At 38.5% G+C, this 22,167-nt stretch overlaps 1 protein-coding gene across 1 annotated transcript in view; it reads left to right on the forward strand.

Annotated features, from left to right (window-relative positions):
• Nucleotides 1–22,167, forward strand: part of lamc3 (laminin, gamma 3) — a 118,577-nt gene that overhangs the window by 28,580 nt on the left and 67,830 nt on the right. Inside the window, exons 4-6 of the mRNA XM_030743155.1 lie at nucleotides 2,721–2,887; nucleotides 19,953–20,141; nucleotides 21,101–21,218. Of these exons, the coding sequence (XP_030599015.1) occupies nucleotides 2,721–2,887; nucleotides 19,953–20,141; nucleotides 21,101–21,218 (474 nt within the window). The remainder of the gene's footprint in view (nucleotides 1–2,720; nucleotides 2,888–19,952; nucleotides 20,142–21,100; nucleotides 21,219–22,167) is intronic.

A 22,167-nucleotide genomic window follows, 5' to 3' on the forward strand; every position in this document is an offset into this window, starting at 1 on the left:
CATGAGTCTTTTCTTTTTTAGCCATTCTATTGTAGATTTGCTGCTGTGCTTGGGAACATTGTCCTGTTGTATGATCCAATTTGGGCCAAGCTTTAGCTGTCAGACAGATAGTCTCACACACTTATTTTGGTATACAGAGGAGTTTATGGTCAAGTCAAAGATTACTGCAACTGACAGTTGTTATGAAGTATTTGTGCTGATGTGCTCTGTTTGGTTTTCACCAAACATGGTGCTGTGCTTAATGGCCAAACATCTCCCCTTTGGGGACAGAGGAGATCAGTAGTCTTCCACAAGTCTTGTGTTTTGCTCAAATGCAACTTTGCAAACTGAAGAAATGCTGCACTGTTTCTTTTAGAGAGAAGACTTTCTCCTTGCAACTAAGCAAACAAGCACAATACTTATTCAGTCTTTTACTAATTGTGCTGCCAAGAACTTTAACATTTAACATGCTAGCTGAGGCTTGTAGAGTTTGACATGTAGCTCTTGGGTTTTTACAGTTTCTCTGAGCATTGGACAGTCCGATCTTGGGATGAATTTGTTGGGACATCCAGTCCTGGGAAGATTGGCAACTGTTTTGAATGTTTTCTACTTGTGAGTAAAAGTTATGGAAATGGTCTTATAACCCTTCCCAAACTGACAGTCAGCAACAATTGCTTCTTTAAGACTGTTGCTGATTTTTTTCCTCCTTAGCATTGTGTTAGCACACAAGAAAAGTGGCAAAACCCATGTCATAGAGGTGCTCACACTTGCTGATGATCAGTTAATCAAGTGCATTTGATTAGCAACAAATAGATGCTACTTGTCCCCTTAATTCCTATTGAAGCAGTAAAAGTGTACTTACTTTTGTTAAATAAATAAATGACAGGATGAAATATGCCATGTGTACTTGTTCATCTGATATTGGATTTACTTAATTTTAAGACCTACTAAGGACCAGCTGATTTTTACTACATCCTGAGATATAAAACTTTATAACTGAAAGAGGTTAACGTTCTTTTTACTATGACTCTATGTGGCAAAGGCAAGATAAACTGTCAAAGCTTTATTCTGTGCTGCTTGCTGCCTGTCACGTTGCCATCAAATGAAAGTAAACGAAGATAATTCTCCATTCCTCTTCCACATCTTTGGGTTTATTACTCATAGTAATGAAAGGGGACATGGTACCAAAGCCCTGGCTGCTCTTTGGCTTTGCAGATAGGAGTGGACGATTAAGCAGCTGAGATGAAGGCCTCAGAAAAAATACAAAGTTGATCTGACATCTGTCATAAACAATTAGGATCACTGTAGCACAATGACAAATTACCCATCAATGTCACAACACCTGGGGAAGAGACCCGCATGACCACATTAGCTATATACTGGCGCTTTCTGCACAAGTACATGTGTCTTTACACCACATGCTACAAGTGAAGTCAGCAAGACAGATGCTGTAAAAAGAATTCCTACATATTTTTAACAAAATATCAACAGTAACCGATGGAGGACCGTTACAAAAAGAGTTGTGATGGCTTCAAGGTAAGAAAAACAAACTTACGACCACAAGGTTGCCAGTTACAACCTTGGATCCTGGACAAGAAAGTGAAAGAGCAGCACTTTCCTCTGCCTCACCAAAGAAAGGCCCTTAACCTCAGTTGCTCCAGTGGAGCTGCTCAATGACCAGCAGAGCATGCTAAAGTTATACAAGAAAGCTTCGGGGTATAACTATGTTAATGTGAAGAAAGAAAGCAGAAGTTATCTTACTGTAAGTATTTTGAATATAGCTAAATAAACTTGTGGAAACAATCCACATACGGGGAAAATGTCTCATCATTCTCATCTTTGTTAAAAAGACTCTTTTTTTTTTTTTCATTACAACTGCACCCATTATATGTTGCCTGTATGTTTCAGATAAATGCCCTCTTAGCATATTAACACCTCAATTCTAACAATTTCAAATGTAGACTGGAGGGACCTTAGAGTTACTAGGCTGTTCCTGTCTCAGAGACAACAGAAATAAATGGGTCCAAGCCTCAGGCAAGCGTTCATCTGATTCTGGGACAGATGGCTAAATTTGACAGAGCTTACCACTCAGCGACAAGTGCCTGTACCCCTGTCACAGCCACTTGACAAAACCAATGACACTGCCAGGAAATAGTAGACACAGGAAGGCATAACTGTCATCCTGCTTCAGAGGAAATAATCCACAGGCAGAGGGAACGGAAATTAGTAGATAACAGTCTTATGAAACCTGATTTAAACAGTCATGTTTAGCTCACAAATATTGATCTTTAATTTTGAAAGTTATTAAACTTACTGAAGACACAAAGTGACATTTATAATAATTTATAGAAGCACAGAGTTAATACTCATACACATACTAATGCAAATACCAATATTAGAGATACTAGACACACTTGTTGCTGTTTCTGACACACTGGGTCAGTGTGAGTTTATTATCAGTGGCATATTAACACAGTTGAAAAGTGTAGCTGCTGAAGGGGAATAAAAACCCTGCCTCATCTCAGATCATGGTTTTGTTGGTGAAAGATAATAGAAAGTGACAACTTCTTACGGTGGAGCTACCTTCCCACTTTCCTTCCGCCTTCAAATCCATTCACTGTGTGCATAACTGTGTCCACATTTGTGTCAGTAAAGGGAAGCAGAAAGACAGGGAGAGAGAGAGAGAAAGGAAAGCTTGTACCTGCAGACTTCACTTAACTATCTATCGATGTTACCCTCAGATGTAAGTGTAACGGCCACGCCAGCGAATGCATTGAGGGAGAACTTGGTAACCTGGTCTGCGCCTGCCAGCATCACACAGTGGGAGCTGACTGCCAGAGATGTCACCCCTTTTACCAGGACAGACCCTGGGCCAGGGCCACTGGGGACTCCGCCAATGAGTGTTTGAGTGAGTAGCTTGATCCCGGGGTGCTGTCAGAAACCCACTGGGTGCAGCCATCTGGAAAATACACAGGGCAGTGTTAAATTCAAATGGCATTCTCAGGCTGTCAGAGATCCCATTAAATCCATCAGTGCGCTGCCTCACATCCATCTCCAGTGTATCTTAAATTTTCAATATCGTCACATGCACCTTTTGTCTTTATTGCATGAGTTAGTAAATACAACCATTCATCACTGTTGGGGAGAATAAAAAGAGTGCAGTCTGACATGAAGTCCTTGTGGTATTCACTGAACTTTACTGATCTTCATTATGCTCTAGGCTGAATGATTTTTTTATTATGCTGAACTCAGCTTTACACATAATTTAACAATGCATCTGCCACCATAGATGACCTTTTTTTTTTTCTTCTTCTTCTTCTTCTTTTTTGTTTAGCAAATGCAACGAGTACATGAAGTAATTTTGCGTATTTAAAATTGCTGTACTGTGAAACCAAAGTGATAACAGATCCCTGGAAGATTTGTGTATATTTGATTTGGCTTGCATGCACAAATGTTTGCAGGCATTCTCCCATCATTGCTTCTGTATATATGAATTAGCTGAGTATTATCAGGTTTGGCTCGCCACACCATGCATTTTAACTGAATCCTGCTGAGGATGAACTGTAATTGGCTGATGGATAAAACCTTTCTTTTCTTTTTTCTCTTTTTTTCCCTGAATTCTATTAAGCAGCAGACTTGTTCTAATTACTCTTACGCTTGCTTCCAAGCAGATGGCGTCTTAAAAATAGACTTCTGCATCCAACTTAGTCAATTCTGTGTATTAATGTAGACTCCTTTTAGAACCAGTAGAGAATGCGGACGTGTAAAAACCGAATGCTCATTGTAATTGCTCATCTCTGTTTGGCAAAAGACTCATTTTGACTGAGCTTGCCCCACCAACACAGTAACAGTAATCACTACTTTTATCAACCTGTGATTACAATCAGCAAATCAACATCAAAGTAACAGCATATACTAAATACATCAAGTCATATAAACAGTAAAAATGGATGTGTTTAAACAAACTGTGATAACAGATTATTTTATTACGCTTCATCAGTCTACACAAACATATGGAGTGTTAACCAATGTGAGAGGTTGAAGTCTGTAAATGAAGGACTCGCAGGATAACTTTTCTTTTAAATATATTACCACATAAACTACTAAATATGCTTCATAATATGGGATATAAAATTATATAGCCTGTAATACAAGGTTTTAGGATTTCATGTTTTACATCCACTTTTATAACTACTTTTTTAACGTCCTTTCCTGGCATGCCACACTGTGCAGGTTTTGTTAGGATTCAGTTCTTGTTTTGAAAAAAATCTGGAAACCAAGCACAGAGCATAGCAGGTACTGTGTGTTCTATATATTTTGTAAATTATTATCTCTGTGACCCATCAGCTTAGCAAAGGCAGTGTTCAGATATGCACATTTTAATAGTGATCCTCTAGTATGTGTTAAAAACAATGTGAATCATTTCAGAAATGTGTTCCTCTACATGTATTTCATATTTATTCTTCATGAAAATGTTTCAAAATATGTCTGCAAATAATGTGGAAACTGTTTTCCATCTATTCATCCATCAGTTATACCCACACATCCCTGATCGTTGCCCAGTGTAATCATCAAGGATGGATTGAGGTCTATCCCTTCTGACACTGGGCAAGAAAAAAAGGTCGCACCCTGCAGGTCACCAGTCAGTCAAAGGCCTGACACATACTGGAGAGGCAGACAACCATTCACACTCCCATTCACACCTAAAGTTGCAAAGCTAACTTGCATGTCTTGCGTGTGGATGCTGTGGGGAAACTGCAGCATGTGAGGGAAGCCCATACAGGCAGAGACAGAGGCCCCAGCCAGGCACAAGGTCTAAACCAAATCTTTGCTGTGAGGTCCACACTGTTTTTTTTTTTTTTTTGGGGGTGGGGGGGGGGGGTGGGGGGGTGGGCTGTACCAAAGAAAATGCTTTATTTTCCTGTTGGATTAATTTTATTTGGCCCTGAGCTACAGCGCACTAAACTTTTAGCACTAAAGATAATATGTACAGGGCAGAAAGAAAATAGGAAATTATGAGTGCTACATCGTTTTACTGATGGATGTGGTTAGGGTTCAAAAATGCTGATCTTCCTTTTTTTCTTCTTCTTCTTCTCCTTATTATTATTATTATTATTATTAGTATTAGTAGTAGTAGTAGTAGTAGTAGTGGGAGTATGTTTTGGGTGTAACTATTTCTAATTAAATAGGTCAAAAAACTAAAATGATTAAAACAAAAATCCTCTCATCAAAAGAATGTAGTGTTAAAATTTTCATTGCTATAATATAACTTGATTAGCACACAACAGCTGGAGCAACTAAAAGTACAAAAACACAGTAACACAGAGATATTAACGTTATGTTTGTGGCCAATTCAATCAGCAGCTACAGAGATTAGAATGATTGTAGATTAAAAAAATAATAATTATATATATATATATATATATATAGATATATATACACACACTGATATATACTGGTGGTGAGTCAAGCATCTCTTTTAAACTATATTTTTTCCACAAATAATCCTTTAGAGTGAAAATAAACTAGAGCAGATGAGACCTTTTGAGATTTGGTAAATCATGAAAGCTGACAATAAGGCAATAATGAAGATAAAACGTGAATTTTACAAAATAAACGCCAAGTGACACACAGTTAATTAACTTCCTATTTTCTGCACTCACATCTTCTGCTGCATACAGTAAATCATATTGCAGAGATTTAAAACTTAAGCTAAAGCTCACTTTCCAATAATTAACTTGTAGCTTCATATCATATATGATCATCCTGAAAAATCCAACTGAAGTCTAATTTATTAAATTTGCTTCATCTTAATCATTGCAGTATTTGTTTTTGAGCACAGGCAATGGATATGAATGAAGCATCAGATTCCACAAAGGTTTTACATTTCAGCTCACAATAAAACACTGCAGTGTTAAGTAAATGATTGCTCACATTAACCAGAATGCTTGAAATAACATGAATAAGTACAAGTACCGGCATTCAAAGTGACCCAGTGGTGACCCTGGATGGAATGTGTCAGAGTAATGCTTTGGTCAATTTGGAAAATTAGCATAATCTTCCCACATATGATGACATATGACACATTATCCGTCCTGCTTTATAAAACCTTTATATATATATATATATATATATATATATATATATATATAGTAGTTTGGGTTTTTTTGCTAAATACCATGTGACCATGATCATACACTATATTGCCAAAAGTGTTCACTCACCCATCCAAATCATTGAATTCAGGTGTTCCAGTCACTTCCGTGGCCACAGGTGTATGAAACCAAGTACCTAGACATGCAGACTGCTTCTACAAACATTTGTGAAAGAATGAATCACTTTCAGGAGCTCAGTGAATTCCAGCATGGTACAGTGATAGGATGCCACCTGTGCAACAAGTCTAGTCATGAAATTTCCTCACTACTAAATATTCCACAGTCAACTGTTAGTGGTATTATAACAAAATGGAAGCAATTGGGAATGACAGCAAACCGCGCCATGGAGTAGTAGGCCACATAAAATCACAGAGCATGGGGGTCACCAGATGCTGAGGTACACAGTGTGCAGAGGTCTCCAACTTTCTGCAGAGTCAATCGCTACAGACCTTCAAACTTCATGTAGCCTTCAGATTAGCTGAAGAACAGTGCGTAGAAAACTTCAAGGAATGTGTTTCCATGGTCGGGCAGCTGCATCTAAGCTTTACATCAAAATTTTAATGCAAAGCGTTGGATGCAGTGGTAAAAAGCACACCACCATTGGTCTCTAGAACAGTGGAGACGTGTTCTCTGGAGTGAAAAATCTGACTTCTCCATCTGGCAATCTGATGGAGAAGTCAGGGTTTGGCAGTTGTCAGGAGAACGGTACTTGTCTGACTGCACTGTGCCGAGTGTAAAGTTTGGTGGAGGGAGGATTATGGTGTGGGGTTGTTGTTCAGGAGTTGGGCTCGGCCCCTTAGTTCCAGTGAAAGGAACTCTTAATGCTTCAGCATACCAAAACATTTTGGACAATTTCATGCTCCCAAATTTGTGGGAACAGTTTGGGGATGGCCCCTTCCTGTTCCAACATGACTGAACACCAGTGCACAAAGCAAAGTCCATAAACACACTCCTAAACCTTGTGGAAAGCCTTATCAGAAGAGTTGAAGCTATAGCTGCAAAGGGTGGGCCGACATCATATCAAACCCTCTGGATTAAGAATGGGATGTTACTCAAATTCATCTGCATGTGAAGGCAAACAAGCGAATACTTTTGGCAATATAGTGTATTTTACATAGAATCAAGGATCAGGATAATGAAGACAGGCTGATTAAAATAAATGATTCTTAATAACAAAACCGATTTCTGTTTTGCAGATTTAAAAAGAAATCTTCATAGCTATATTCCATCCATTTAAAAACATTTAAAAAACAGTCACAGTTCCAGCAATAGTAATTTAAAATCTTTATGAGGCACACTGTTCAGGGAGTTTCAGATTTAGAGCTAGTTTAAAAAGAACAAAAGGAGGAAAAGTGTGACAATCTTGTGATTATTACAGCTATCTTTGCTGTTGTTCTTGCGTGAACAGTAATAGCAGGTGGTAAATGGAAGCTTTAGGTGGCTTTTTGCAAGAGTATTTCAATATTATGTGAACGTGACTCAGTGTGTTTATGAGTAATTTCAATATTAGTCAGGCGGTTTATACTAACTTGGATATAGACTGCATTTTTTTTTTCCTGGCTGTTTTTGGTCAACTGTGGAGAAATACACAAACCCTTTTGCTACAGTTTGCTCCGTGTTTGTATGTTTGTCTGCGCGCGTGTGTGTGTATCAAGAGTGCAATGGAACGTCATTCTCATCAAGATTCTCCCCCTCAGAGACTGAAATCATTTATAGCCTGGGCAGGTTGCTGTGGGCCTTCACATTTTTTTTGTTGTTTGCTTGATGTTGTAAGTGGCTTAGCCTCAGGCTGTTCCAGTAGGTGCACACTTTAAATCCTTTTTTGTATCCACTGATTTGTCGCTGGTCCAGTTATAGCTTGTATACTGTGATCATTTTGTTGCATGTCAATCATGAGGTCCGTAATACAATAGCTACATCAGATACTTACTCCTGCTGTGAAATAAGATTGGTGTAAAAGCCGATTTAAGTGAGCAACATTAGCATCAAACCTGGATAAATATTAAATGTTTATGTGAAGGTTAAAAAAAAACAAAAAAAAAACAGCTGTAATTTTAGCATGTGCCAAAAAAACAAACTAATTCATTAAATTTGTGGGTTTAAGACACGTAAACAGGTTGATTTCACCCACACCTGAAAATGAAGATAACTGGTGCCTTACAGCTTGCAGTTTATTAGATTGTGCAAAATGGGAAAAGCAAAAAAAGGAAGCGTGACAATAGAGACATCTACAGTCATGTGAAAAAGAAAGTTTTCACAGGACTCTATTCAGTTCTTTGAAAAACTTTGAACACCCGTACTGCTTCCATTGGAATTAAGAAGTTAAGTAGCAGCCAAGGTGCTGCTAATCAAATGAACTTGATTAACTGATCATCAGAAAGTGTGACTACCTATTTAAAAGTGGAGTTTTTGTCAATTTGCATTCAGGAGCATTTAGATGTGTGTTAACACAATCTCACAATCTACCCAGGAGTGGATGTCCCAGCAAATTCACCTCAAGGTCAGACTGTGCAGTGTTCACAGAAATTGCAAGTGCTATATCTCAGACTCTACAGGCCTCAGTTAGCATGTGAAATGTGAAAGTTCATGATGTCACAATTAGAAAAAGACTGAGCAATGTGGCTGGTTTGTAAGGGTTACCGAAGAAAGGCCCGTCTCTATAAAACAAACATGGCAGCACGACTTTGTTTTGGAAAGCTGCATCTTAACAAACCACAAGAAGACATCACGCAGCCTGCGTACACCTTCAACACATCCCTTTTTTACTTCTCATGCTTGCGATGTGTCCATGGTGCAGATGTAGATATTTTTTAAATGGAAGGCCATTTAGAACAGCTCACGGGAAATATGACATTATGTACATGTGCGTACATTTGTACATTTAGCTACCAGGCACATCTTGGGACCAACCATTTCTGTGCAGTTTGTCATGAAATGTATCTGCTAGCTAGATGTGCAGTAACTTTGTGACACTGAGAGATGAAGAAAGATGTAAGAAAGAGAGGACATGATGAAGATGAGGGATTATTTTCGACTGCTAGGACTGCTCTGCAACTGCAGTTTGATAAACTGGAAACTTAAATTCGACATATAACATCCTCATTCATTTCAGAGATTGCTTTTTTAATCAGAGATTGGATCTATACATGTGTTGATGAATTATGTTTTTGTGAAATGGCTTGCAAAACTAAAGTAGTACACTAGTTTTGTGTTATTCAAAGGTTGCATGAAAAATGCCAGGCAGTTTTGTGCATATTAAACTGGTTAGTTTGCAGTATTGTTGTGATGTTTGGTGCACAGCAGGCTGTGGTAATCATGGTCAATGTTAGGATGTACATCAAGGGTACCAGGTATCAATTTATATTTAAGATAATGATGTTCATTAGATTCACTCTTCTATACTAGTATACTATTCATATTATACTAGTTTTTTTGAAAATCACCCATATAGCTTGTGGAACATCTGCTTAAATCTTGGTGAATTTAGCTGGATAGATCCTGTTCTGTCTTTGGACTCTATGTTGCCAGTTGGTTTATTACAAGTATTATCATTAATGGTCAATGTTCTACACGCTATTGAATTATGGGGTGTACTTAATAATTCAGAGGACTGCATAGAGTCCTGTGAAAACTTTCCATTCCATATGACTATATGCTGACAAAGTAAAGGTATCTCAGGAAGGACATGAATGGAAAGATTATTTGCTAGTACAGTACCAGTCAAAGGTTTGGACACTGGTACTGTATATCCAAACCTTTTAACCAGTCTGCACCTTCATCAACTCTGTCACCAATTCCCGCACTGAAACTCTAACCACATTTCAGGGATCACAAAGTCTGAAGAACAACTGCAATATTTATGTCACAGCTACACATACAGTAACCAAATTAGATTTCATACACTTAATATGGAATTGTAGTAATTCAAAATTATTTGTCATAGCTAAATTTTTCTGATTTGTGCAGCTTTTGGAACCCAAATATCACATCATATTCAGTCATTTGAGTCATCCAAAGTGTGCACCAGTTTTGTGAACATTTTTCTTGGAAGTCCATCTATGAGTTGTGAAAAATATAGAGTTCTACACTTGCTTTTTAGATCTTTTTGAGTTTAAAATAGGTATTGCATCATTTGACATGACTTTCCCTTCAGTCCAATCAACACCTAACCATTAACCAGTACAGAATGGCACTATACTCATCACCTTGTACTACACTCCATTTCCTCCCAAAGACTTCATGACCAGTGTCAGATAAATTTGAAACCTGCTGTTTCCTTTTAAAACTTCAAGATGGCACCTGTCCTTTTGCTTTGAGACCTTTTCACCTCAGCTATCACATGGCAGAGTCCACATTACTGTTGTTTTCCATGCAGTTTTATTTAAACCTTTATTTATCCAGGCAAACAGATTAAGAACAATTTCATATTTACAACTGTGAACTGGCAGTGATAAGTAAACTCAGCTGTCTACTGTGCACACAATGTCAGGACAGCAAGAGTATTGACTACACAAAACCGAGCATTATACTTATTGCTTATTTTTCTTCTGTAGAAAATTATATATATATATATATATATATATCCCAGCAAATCCTGGCGATGAATATAAGTCATCAAATTCACCAGCAACCACAATGAACAACCACTGTACATGCTGTGCCACAGCTGCCTATATAGTTTACTATATATTGCTATATATTAAATTTACAGTACCATTCAAAACTTTTGACTTTTGACTGGTACTGTATATGCATGTACAGTATAAAGGAGGTAAATAATGATAGGTATTCGTGACTTCAAACCTTCTCTGCACCATGGTGAGGAAACCAAAAAAAAATGCCTTCAGTACAGACATACTGACATATCAATAAGGAGAGATCATTAGGAGGAACTGAATATGACTTATTAATATACAGAATTAAACTATTTGGTGATTAGACTCTGATGGCCCATAGAAGCAGAACAGAATCCCAGCGATGACAGGAATTAGGGCAGGACCCCCGGAGTCTAGACGCTGGTGGTGTTGAAGATAAAGATGGAGGCTTGGATAGTGCACTGAGTGACTTGGGTGAGGTGGAGATGGGGAGGTGGGTTGCAAAAATGTCTGCAAGGGAGAATGACAGGTAAGCAGTGAGATTTAAGGTACTGTATGCGTTTGTTATGCATAAGCTTCATTATAAAAGAACAACAATAAATAAATCAAACACACCATCCAACATAGAAATACAGTATTTTCTATATAGGAAATGCACACTCTCTGAAAACTCACAACTCATTTGCCGTGTCACAAATTTTAACACTGAATTAATGCCTGCTATAGATTCATTAAATTACATCAAATCATGTTTAGCTCCAGTGTGAAGTGTGTTTACATCCAAGATAAAGGTTAGATCGGCATGGCTCATACCTTCAGAAAAAGGTGGTTATAAGTAATGACTCTGATAGGAACAGTGACATTAGCTTTACATATAAAAATGAAAAACTTCCAATAGATTGAAATGGTTCAAAATTATTTCTCGGACTCAGACAAGTGCAGTAACTTTGAGCTAATAAGCAAACATGTGATCATCTACTTAGTTAACTCACAGGAGTGAAATTTGATGGCTTCTAAGTTGAACTATGGAGTTTGTATGACAGCTCACTTTTTATATTTGATATAATTTTGTAAGCCAAACAATCAAACTGGTTCAACATACTCTTAAAGCAACAGTTTTTGGGAATATGCATATTTGGCTTCTTGCTGTGATGGATAAGAGACAGATACTCCTGTAATTTTTCATATGAAAATTTGCAAACAGAAGACAGTCAGCTTAGCTTGGCATAAAGACAATCCAGCCAGGAAGACAGGAAGCATGAGGAACCAGCCAGACGGATTCTCTCGAAACACAACAAAATTTGGCTGATTGACACACCAAGTTTTTTTTGATCAATGACACAAATCAATCTGCAAAAAAAACATCAATTTATGGTTTAAAGGGCTGTCGTGTTCAGGCTGAGTGCAGTGAGCTCTAGCCTCATATTTAAGCTTAGATGAAAAATTGATACCTCCATAATGTCTAACTGCTGCCAAGAGAACAAATAAGCATATTTCCTGAAAGTAAATGCAACATAAAACACATTTATGAGGCTTTGCTGTATTGAACCTCAAAACACATTAAAGATTAAAACGTGTATGAAATTGCCTGTCCCAGTTTTGTATGTGTTACCGTAGTGTGTCATTACACATTCTTTTAGTCAGAGACTGACAGTTCATATTTATCATCCTTGTCTCTGAAACACAGCAAGTCAGAATCTTTGGCATCACTTTGGACAGTGATCGCAGCTTTGATAATCATATTAACAAGGTCACCAGAACTGCTTTTTACCACTTAAGGAATATATGTAAAAAGTTAGAAAATTTCTACCTCAAACTGACTCTGAGAAATTGGTCCATGCATTCATATCAAGCCGGTTAGACTACTGTAATGCTCTATTTGCAGGACTATCCAAATCATCAGTAGAATGACTTCATCTCTTTCAGAACCCAGCAGCTAGAGTCCTTACACATACACGGACGTTTGATCATAATATTCTTGTACTGAAGTCACTTGAATGGCTCCCAGTTCAATACAGAGTTTCCTTTAAAATCCTTCTATTAGTTCATAATGCTCTCAGTGGTTTGTCCCCCCCAGTACATCTCTGATTTGTTCAGTGTCTATAACCCAGTCAGACCTCTCAGGTCATCGGGTGCAGATCTTTTAACTGTCCCCAGAATTAGATCTAAGTGTGCTGAGGGTGCTTTCAGTCAAGGACCTGAGGTCAATTGCAACTGTGTCTACATTCAGAAACAAACTCTAAACCATTTTATTCTCACAGCTTAGTGTGTGTGTGTGTGTGTGTGTGTGTGTGCGCGTGTGTGTGTGTGTGTGTGTGTGTGTGTGTGTGTGTGTGTGTGTGTGTGTGTGTGTGTGTGTGTGTGTGTGTGTGTGTAGCCATTTTGGCATGAATGAAAGCAGATAGTGACAATTAAGATATTATGATACAGATAAAACTTTGAGTACTCCTTTAAAGAAATGCTAGTAATAATAAAAATAATCATCAACTTCCCTACTTTGGATAAGCTGAGCCATGTGTGCGTCAGGACTCATGCAGTACTCATACACATATACAGTATATGAAGCATGAGTCCTCCCAGGCTGCTTTATCACTGCTGCTTTTCTATATTCTCTTGGCAGGACATCTCATTCATCCAGCAAATTAAATGTAAAAATGAGAAATCATGGTGCCTGCAGGGATTTTGGTCCCTCTCTACAATGTGTTCTGCAACTGTACTAAGAAACTATTCATATAAAGGCCAGAAGACAGTAAGAGGGGTTTACATTACCTCTCCTGCATATGAGGCAAGGTGGCAACCTCCTTTACGCCCCCAAAATTGTTCCTTGCTGGTGAAAGATGGCAAACACAGAGTAGTGCTGGGTAAAAAGGCCAAAAGAATATTGTCACAGAACTGATATTGATGCTTACAATGATGAATGAGGAAGGAAACACACTCGTGTATTGTAGCTCAAGCACACACTCAGTCTTTTTTTTTGGGATTGATTGCTTACAAGAAAGCACAAGAACAAGATCCTCTTTACAACCAACATGTCTGAACATTCACATCATAAAATCACACACCTCATCAAACAAAAGATCATCGTTTCCTGCTGAAAATTTTTTTTTTTTGCATCCTCTGTAAAATTAATAAAAATAAATTACAACCTCAAATATGATTTTTTTTCTTTTGATCTCTGATCAAACATCTAACTCCCAGACTGATGCTGGCAGGAGTTATTCTGATAATCAAAACGATAGGACAGTTTTCATATCACAATATCGCATCTTTTTATTTAGCTTTGATTCTTTATCCTTTTACCATAGCACACACAAATAAGAAGTTATTCTGGGCCACAAGGGGTCATGTGCTCATAAAACCACAGGAGATAAAGAAGAACTTAGCTTTTACTGTGTGTCCAGATTAATTTCTCTGAGACAGCGCCCCAAGGAGCAATATGAGGGCAATGTCCACGCTTGTATAGGCATAATCTGCAAATTAAAGAGTCCTTGAAAACCCTCAGCAGGAGTCTGAACACAGCAGGACTGGCCTCTCAAGAGAAGTTAGTGTCACTGGCTCATATTCTTACTGAAAGCACTGGACCATCCATGTTTCTCACAGGGACAATGCAGAATAAAGTGAAGACATCCACTTAATGCACAGTAAAGTTACACACAGACAGGGGATTCTAATATCAGATGAGCTTGGCCCTTTGTTTGTTAACTTGTCACCTGCAGCGCTTTTTGTTCTGCATGAACAGTGGGAGAATATGGTCGTTGAACATACAGGGTCCCTGAGGTAGAATTTAAATCCTGAGTCCTGCATTTAGTTTGCTTAGGGCACCCATCCATACACGTCCTTAAACATTTATGCTACAGTCTTGTGCTTCTTCTCACTTCTCTCCTTCTCTATAATTAACCAAAACGACAATCTTTCACTAACCATGAGATGTGAGTGCCCAAAACCCCCAGCACCCAAACACAGTGCTTCATATGCTGAAGAGACATGAATGCAGGATTGCAGTTCTCTCAAAAGTTTTTAGTGTCATATGGGGGTTCAACAGGTTTACACAAAGGGCACAAACTGGCAAGCTGCAAAGAAAAAAGTGACTTTAATGAATTTATGAATAAATAAAAAGGCGGGATGATGCAAAGTTGCTGCAGAACAAATAAACAAAAGTCCAAACAGAAGGATAGACTAACACAGAAAAGCAGAAACAAAAAGGAGAGAAGCAGAGAGAGGTGAGCAGGGGTATGTTAGGAGGCAATCTGACAAACAGCAAGGCAAACTGTAAATATGGAGGATTTATTGAATGCAGGGGGAAAAAAAACAAACAAACAACAACATGGGCTGGAATATACAATACAGGAGCAACTAGCAACTAAGAATTAAAGAATTTCTTGCTTTGTATCTGTCATGCAATCATAATTTGGAGTAAAGAGGAATGCAACAGCAGCGTTGCCAGATTTGGCAGCTTCCCGCTGTTTTTTGGTGGTTTTTTGTTTTTTTTTTAAATCTAATTATCTACAAACTTTGCTTAGTTTTTGTATTCCAGAAAAACTGTCCCTCCCTTCATCTGCGCAGCATGACTGAGCTCAACATGGCACTGAGTTCAGTAGGTTTGGCTCATGATCACAACTGAATTGCAACCATTATTTGTCCTTAGTGCTGAGATAAAAGTTGTCTGTTCACATGAGTTTAACTGTTTAACATGTATTTTTTTTTTTGTATTTACTTACTTATTTGATACATTTTCCACCATTAGCCACGTGGTTTTAGGTTTTCCTAATTGCAATGATTAAACAAAGACAGAAGTGATGAAGACAGCTTTTATTTAATTTTACTCTTTGTTTATATTTACAACATTGCATTTGTAGTAATTGGACTGCTCGTTGTGCAGCCACATATAATTCATTATTAAAATATGCTACACATGGTGTAAAAAAAGCAAGTTTATCACTGTTAAATAGATAAAAATCCATTTGATGGTTGTAAACAATCACGAGTGCTATAGTCCGAAGTATTCCCACTGTAATCCTGTAGGTTTCAGCACTAGAGGTGATTCAAGACTGGATGAGGCGTAGCATTTGGGGAGGTTTGCTTTGCGGACTGTATGGTCAGACTCAGCAAGGAGCTACCAGTGCCTGTTTGCTCGCATAAAGCCTCCAAACTCACAGTGATGCACAAGCTGTGCGGTCCCCAGGACAGGACTGTAGTAACAGCATGTTGAAGACATGGCAGTGGGTGGGCAACCATATAAATGTGGACAAGATAACCTAACATAAGCTATGGAAAGCTGTATGGGGAAATTTTTGTGTTAAACTTGAAAAACAGCTTCAAATAATTTGTTCTGCCTCAGCTCCTCTCTCCCCTACTGCTTGGAGCAATCTTCATCCCACATATGTATAAGACCTTAACTGCTCAGCTACAGTTATTTTACACCCCATTACTAAGATGGTAAAGATGCTGCACTGTAACATGCTTATGATAATGTGCTCAGTGGTTTGATGTCTCCCAAGAAAGGAAGTGAACACAGCCAACATCAAAGGCAGTTAATGTAAAGGAGGGGGGGGGGGGGGGGGGGGGTAGCGTAATATAAAATACAGGGGGGATCAGTCCAAAGTCATTATATTTACATACAGTATTCATTTTCAGTACTGAAAAAAGGTACAGTGTGTGTTTCACACATGAAGTAGCTTTTGATGTAAGATAAGTGAGTACAGCATGATTTTGAGATAACTGTCTTGCAGTATAATACAGTATAATACATTGATTTTATAAATTGGTAACCACTGAAAAGTTGAAATTTGATAGTATTTCTACTTGACTGTTAGCTAGCCTGTGCAGCAGTGACACTACCACCAGCTGACATGAAAGGGATAGAGTGAATGGGAGGTGACAAGCTGAGACAACTGGTTGTATTTGTGCTCTAGCTACCCATCAGTGCCAATCAGAAGTGAGTAATGCAGCAACTTTCTAAATTTGGGGAGCGTGGGGTGGTAGTTTTGTCAGATTTTGTTGAACTGGGATTGCAGATATGTTTTGAAGGATGAGAACTGCAGTCCAGTGCCAGAGATGTCAGCACAGTCAATAAATTCATTCACCAGGCTGTAACTCGAGTTGATCAAAACATGGAGACGTTTGAGTCGGTACAGTGAAGGTCACTTAGCAAACTACCATCTCCAGCATAGAGAATTCACCCAGTCCATGATACAAAAAAAGAGGAGGAACTCAATTTCCAACAGCCCCATTCAACTCAGCTTATTTTCCTGAGCTGAGCTGACCATTTTTTATTTTTTTTTATATGTACAGTATATTATAAAAAGTATTTGCTCCTTTCAAAGCTAACCCACGGAAACACAAAATGCAGTTTTTAAATGATGTAATTTATGAAAATACTAAGTGAAAACCTGATAACTGGTTGTGCCACCCTTGGTGGCAAGAATTGAAATCAAGTCTTTGCAATAACTGGCAATGAGCTTTTCACGTCGCTGTGGAGGAATTTTGGTCCACTCTTCTTTGTAGAATTTTTAAATGTCAGCCACACTGGAAGGTTTTCTAGCACGAATGGCCTGTTTAAGGTTATTCCAAAGCACCTCAGTCTCATTAAATAAGACTTTGACTAGGCCACTCAGAAACCTGAGCCATTCAGAGGTGGACTTGAGATTCAGGGCACAAACTGATGGCAGAACCTTCTCCGTTGGAATTTTCTGGTAGAGAGCAGAAGTCATGATTCCATCAATTACATGTACAGCCTATTGTCCAAGTCCTGAAGCAGCAAAGCAGCCCCAGACCATCACACTACCACCACCAAGTTTGACTGTTGGTATGATGTTCTTTTTATACCAGATGTAACGGGACTCGAATATTATAGTTCAACTTTTTTCAGAATGTTTTCCCAAATTTGGGGATCATCAAGATGTTTTTTGTCCAATGCGTGACGAGTCTCCTCCTAGCAGAGCAAAAGATATTAGTTCCTGTTGTGTCTTTTATTGTAATCTGTCGGAACTACTGCTTAAGGATGGTGTTTTAGAGCTGAACTTATTAGAAGCAAAGCGGTCACTCACACTGATGAACCCACAGATAATTATTACTTGATTCTTCATTTCCAATTTGCTTTAAAGAGCTTTTTAGCATTTTTAAATTCACAATTTGAGTTTTACACTAACAACTTTTAATTTTCGTTTCCTTTGCCCATTCTCATTAATTTATTTTTCAGATACAGTAGGCAGCAGCCATCAATTACTACTGATGTACATTTCTCATTAAAAAAATTCAATCACATTTCCTTATTTGTTATGTTATATTTAGAACATCTTCATCAAAGTTGCCTTTTAACAACTTCAAAGACTTCACACTTAGTTGTCACATCTTTTGTATTTAGCACTCAAAGGAAAAGAAAACAAGATATTGTGGTCTAATAAGCAGGCTCTACAATCTGGATTTTAAATGTTTACTAAACACAAATTCCTTAGCTCCAGTGACTGCACAAAGCAATTAAGAAGTCCCATCCTAAGTGTGAAGACGTGCGTTCACACGCCATCCCACTCAAAACCCACATGACTCCATGAGCTCTTACCAAAGCCTTGATTATGTTGCTGACACAGACACGGACAGCTGGAGACACAACGGCCGAGTAGTCATCTCTGTTGTACTTCCTTTGAGGTTCGCTTGAAGTCTGCCACCTGGGGAGCATGCGTAGTTGGCGCACTGAAATGGAAATTCTCCGCAGATGAATCTGTGTGGTCACTTGGAATTGCTAGGCACGCAGATGATCGCGTAGACCCTTGTGCTCGCTGTCTGGTGACAAAATTTACATCACTCTGACCCCAGCGGACTCACATACGTAGAAAGTATAATCAAGGCTTAAGAAGGCGCACCATGTAAACGAGAAAACTTTGTAATTATCAGTAGTTCTTGCTAACATTCTTACCTAATCCAACCCACGAGTCATACTTACAAGCCACTGAAGTAAACCTCATACTAACATAGTGTTACTAAGATTGATACAGCATCTGTAATCAAACTGTAAGTTACCATATTACTAATACATTAGTAAATAATGTGAGCAGTGACAAGCCAACTGGAAAAACTATTTAGGAGCTAAAGTGTCAGATCTTCCCTTCATGACAAAGTAGAGACCAAAGCTGAACAAAAGAATTGCAAAAATTAGACTTTTAGTGGTCGGAGGGCAAGAATCAGCTGCTGGAAATAACCATTTCCTGTATGCATTTTCCTAACCGTTCCTCCAATTCAGGATTGCAGGAGGGCTGAATCCTAGCTATCATTGAAGGAGGTGAGAGGTGGAGTACACCACGGCCAAGTTGCCAGTCTATCCCACGGCTAAAACAGGGAGACATTCATCCTAACATTCACACCTATAGCCAAATTAGAATCACTAATTAACCTGACAAGCATGCCTTTGAGCTGTGGGAGGAAGCCAGAGTAGCCAGAGAGATCTCACGCAGGCACTTGGAGAACATGCAGCATCCACACAGAAGGGCGGTGGATTTGAGCCTCCATGCTGCCCAAAGAAGAAGAGCTAAGCCACAGCTAAGAACTGAACTGTTTACGGAGATGAGCGCAGTGAAAACAGTGGTAGGCTTTCCTAGACTGTGAAACCTTTATGTACTAATAATATCTGTATCCATGCAACATAACTTACTGCACATTAAGGTCCTGAACCGCCAACCCCAAGTTCATTACAAGTTAGGTTTTAAAAGCAATCGGTGAAATAAGTTAAATACTGATGAGACTTCTTATTAAAAAGAAAGCGTAATCATATGGTTATTTCTAGCTCAACTGGGAGCTTGATTCATAATAAAATGGGCAATTTCACCTAAGTCCCCCCTCAGGGTAACTTGTAAACTAAGGAGGGATTTGATGTGAGGGGTATGAGAGTTGTGATGGTGTGTTATCAGCTGAGTAATTTGCTCTTGTATAAACATGAATTACTGTTATCTAAGTGCCCCCTGACAGCCGATTGGCTCCTCATTAGGCCTGTGTGAAATGAGATTAGCAACGAGACTCTAAATTATGATCCAATCCCAGAACACATAATCTCTCACTCACATATACCCTTTGCGTGCCTCTCCACTTCATCTATTTCTGCCATCCTTCTTTTTACCTCATTGCCTTGTGTGTCTGTTTCGTCCCCTGTGGCTGCTCTTTCCTCGTTCTTCAAATCTCTCCTCTCGTGACCTCTTGCCTTTTCTCTTTTTTGTTCTCCCACCTCCACTCTCAGAATGCAACTGCAGCGGCAGATCAGACAAATGTGTGTTTGACGTGGAGCAGTACCGGAGCACTGGCAGTGGGGGGCGCTGTGTGAGTTGCAGAGACAACACTGATGGGGCCCATTGTGAGCGCTGCAGAGATAGCTACTACCGGATATCTCCAGAAGAGCCCTGCCTGCCCTGCAACTGCAATATCAATGGTAAACTGCAGATACAAAAATCTTAATTGTTTTGATAATAACTGAAACACTAATTATGATCCATGCCAATATCATTACTCGCTACTTTTGTTTTCTCCTGCATGAGAAAATTTAATTATGTTTAAATTGGAATGCTGCACTGGCACAAAAAGGCACCATATGCAAGCTTTAGCTACAGATGAATGGGACTCATAGGATTAATTTTACAAATTTTATGGCCAATGTTTTTAAAAAATTAATGACACTGCATTAATATTTTCTACGTCCCATCAGCTTGCCCAACTTGCCTGAGAGTAGAATCTTTTGCAATTTATAATTCATTCAATCTCACGGTAGTTATCATTGCCTTAGCTTCTAAGATGATCGTTAAAGAAATCCATGGCTTTACTCACCCATGCGGGTGTAAATTGATCCGGCTGACTCACTGAACATTATCAATGAAGAGACTCACTGCTCATTAAGCAAGTCCTAATTTTAGGTGGTGGAGGAGCTTTACTGGTGATGAAGCACAAGTGTGTTTGTGCTTCACCCATCATCGGAGAATGAGAGTGAAAACTGAACAAAAACATCAGCTATCTTTTCCTCTTCGCATAAATAGTGTGCAGTGAAGGCACAGAGCTGTTGGAGTCCATTATATTGATCAAAGGTTATGGCAGACTCTATCAGGCTTCCCTTTTTCTCTTCTTTCTGCCCCAGATGGCCTTTTTTCTCCATTAACTAAAGCTTTACTATATCAGCTACAGTGTAGCTGCAAAGTTATATCCTCCTCTTCCAAGAACACGAATTCCAAACAAACATTAATTTCATCAATTCATATATATATATATATATATATATATATATATATATATATATATATATATATATATATATGTATATATATGTGGATTTTTATACAAAATGCTCATCATTTTCTTCCTATGCTATGAATATACTTGTCTTTATTTGAACCCTGCCAGGATCTCTGAGTCTGCAGTGTGATGTAGAGGGAAAGTGTGCTTGTCGGGATGGTGTGACAGGGGAAAAGTGTAACACGTGTCAGGCTGGCTTTCACTCGCTAGGCCCTGGTGGATGCAGGTAAGCAACAAGCAACACACACATAAAATATACAGTATATATACATTCATAGATAGATATATAGGTGTGTGTGTGTGTGTGTGTGTGTGCACTTGTTAGGTGGTTGATTTTAGTGAAGACTCACTGAGACTATATCTGATGAAGCTTCCATGTTTTATAGATGTAACACCTGACTTCCCAAAGCTTGAATTTATCAAACTGCAAAGCAGGACAAAAGAATTCAAATTTCCCGACGTGATACTACTATGAATTAATGACCTTATCAGCAAGTACCAGAATGTGCCAAACACAATGTCCTACTGCTAACAAGCACTGTAGCAAGCAAGCCACCAAGTGCATTGTCATTTTCCACATGGATAAAATTCATTTCATTTTTATTAAACGCTTTATGTCAGGGTGTCACATACATTCATCATGCACATTATTAGCCACGCCACTGTGAGCTCATTTTGTGTGCTTTATGTATGTTTGCAGTACAGTGAATTAATTTTATCTTTATCACTTTTTACCGAAGTGTACAGAAATTGTCTGACTTTGATCAAGAAAACTTTGTATTATTTTTGTAAAGATTGCACAAAAGCATAATTTACCTCTTAGCTGCATTTTAAAGTTTTGTTTTCAGAGTTTACTTTCTTACTTTTGGTTTGGTCTTACTACTCTCAAAAAGGTCCTATTCAGCCACCACAAGCAGTTGTATCCAACACAAAAGCTCAAATAAACCCATAGCACACAACTTACTCACTACCAAACAGTGGACACAGCAACAGCTCATCACATAGTGACACTGAGTCAGAAAACCTTTTTCACATTCATCACATTTTAACACAAGGTGTGTCCTCTTAGTGTCATTTCACAAGACATTTCCAGTGTGAGGAAGAACAGAAATCTACAAAAGTCCACCTTAGGAAGCCAGATGGTTGGTAGATTGCACAGTCACAGCTCACTGTTT

The sequence above is a fragment of the Archocentrus centrarchus genome, chromosome 12 (assembly GCF_007364275.1).
Source record: "Archocentrus centrarchus isolate MPI-CPG fArcCen1 chromosome 12, fArcCen1, whole genome shotgun sequence".
NCBI lineage: Eukaryota > Metazoa > Chordata > Actinopteri > Cichliformes > Cichlidae > Archocentrus > Archocentrus centrarchus.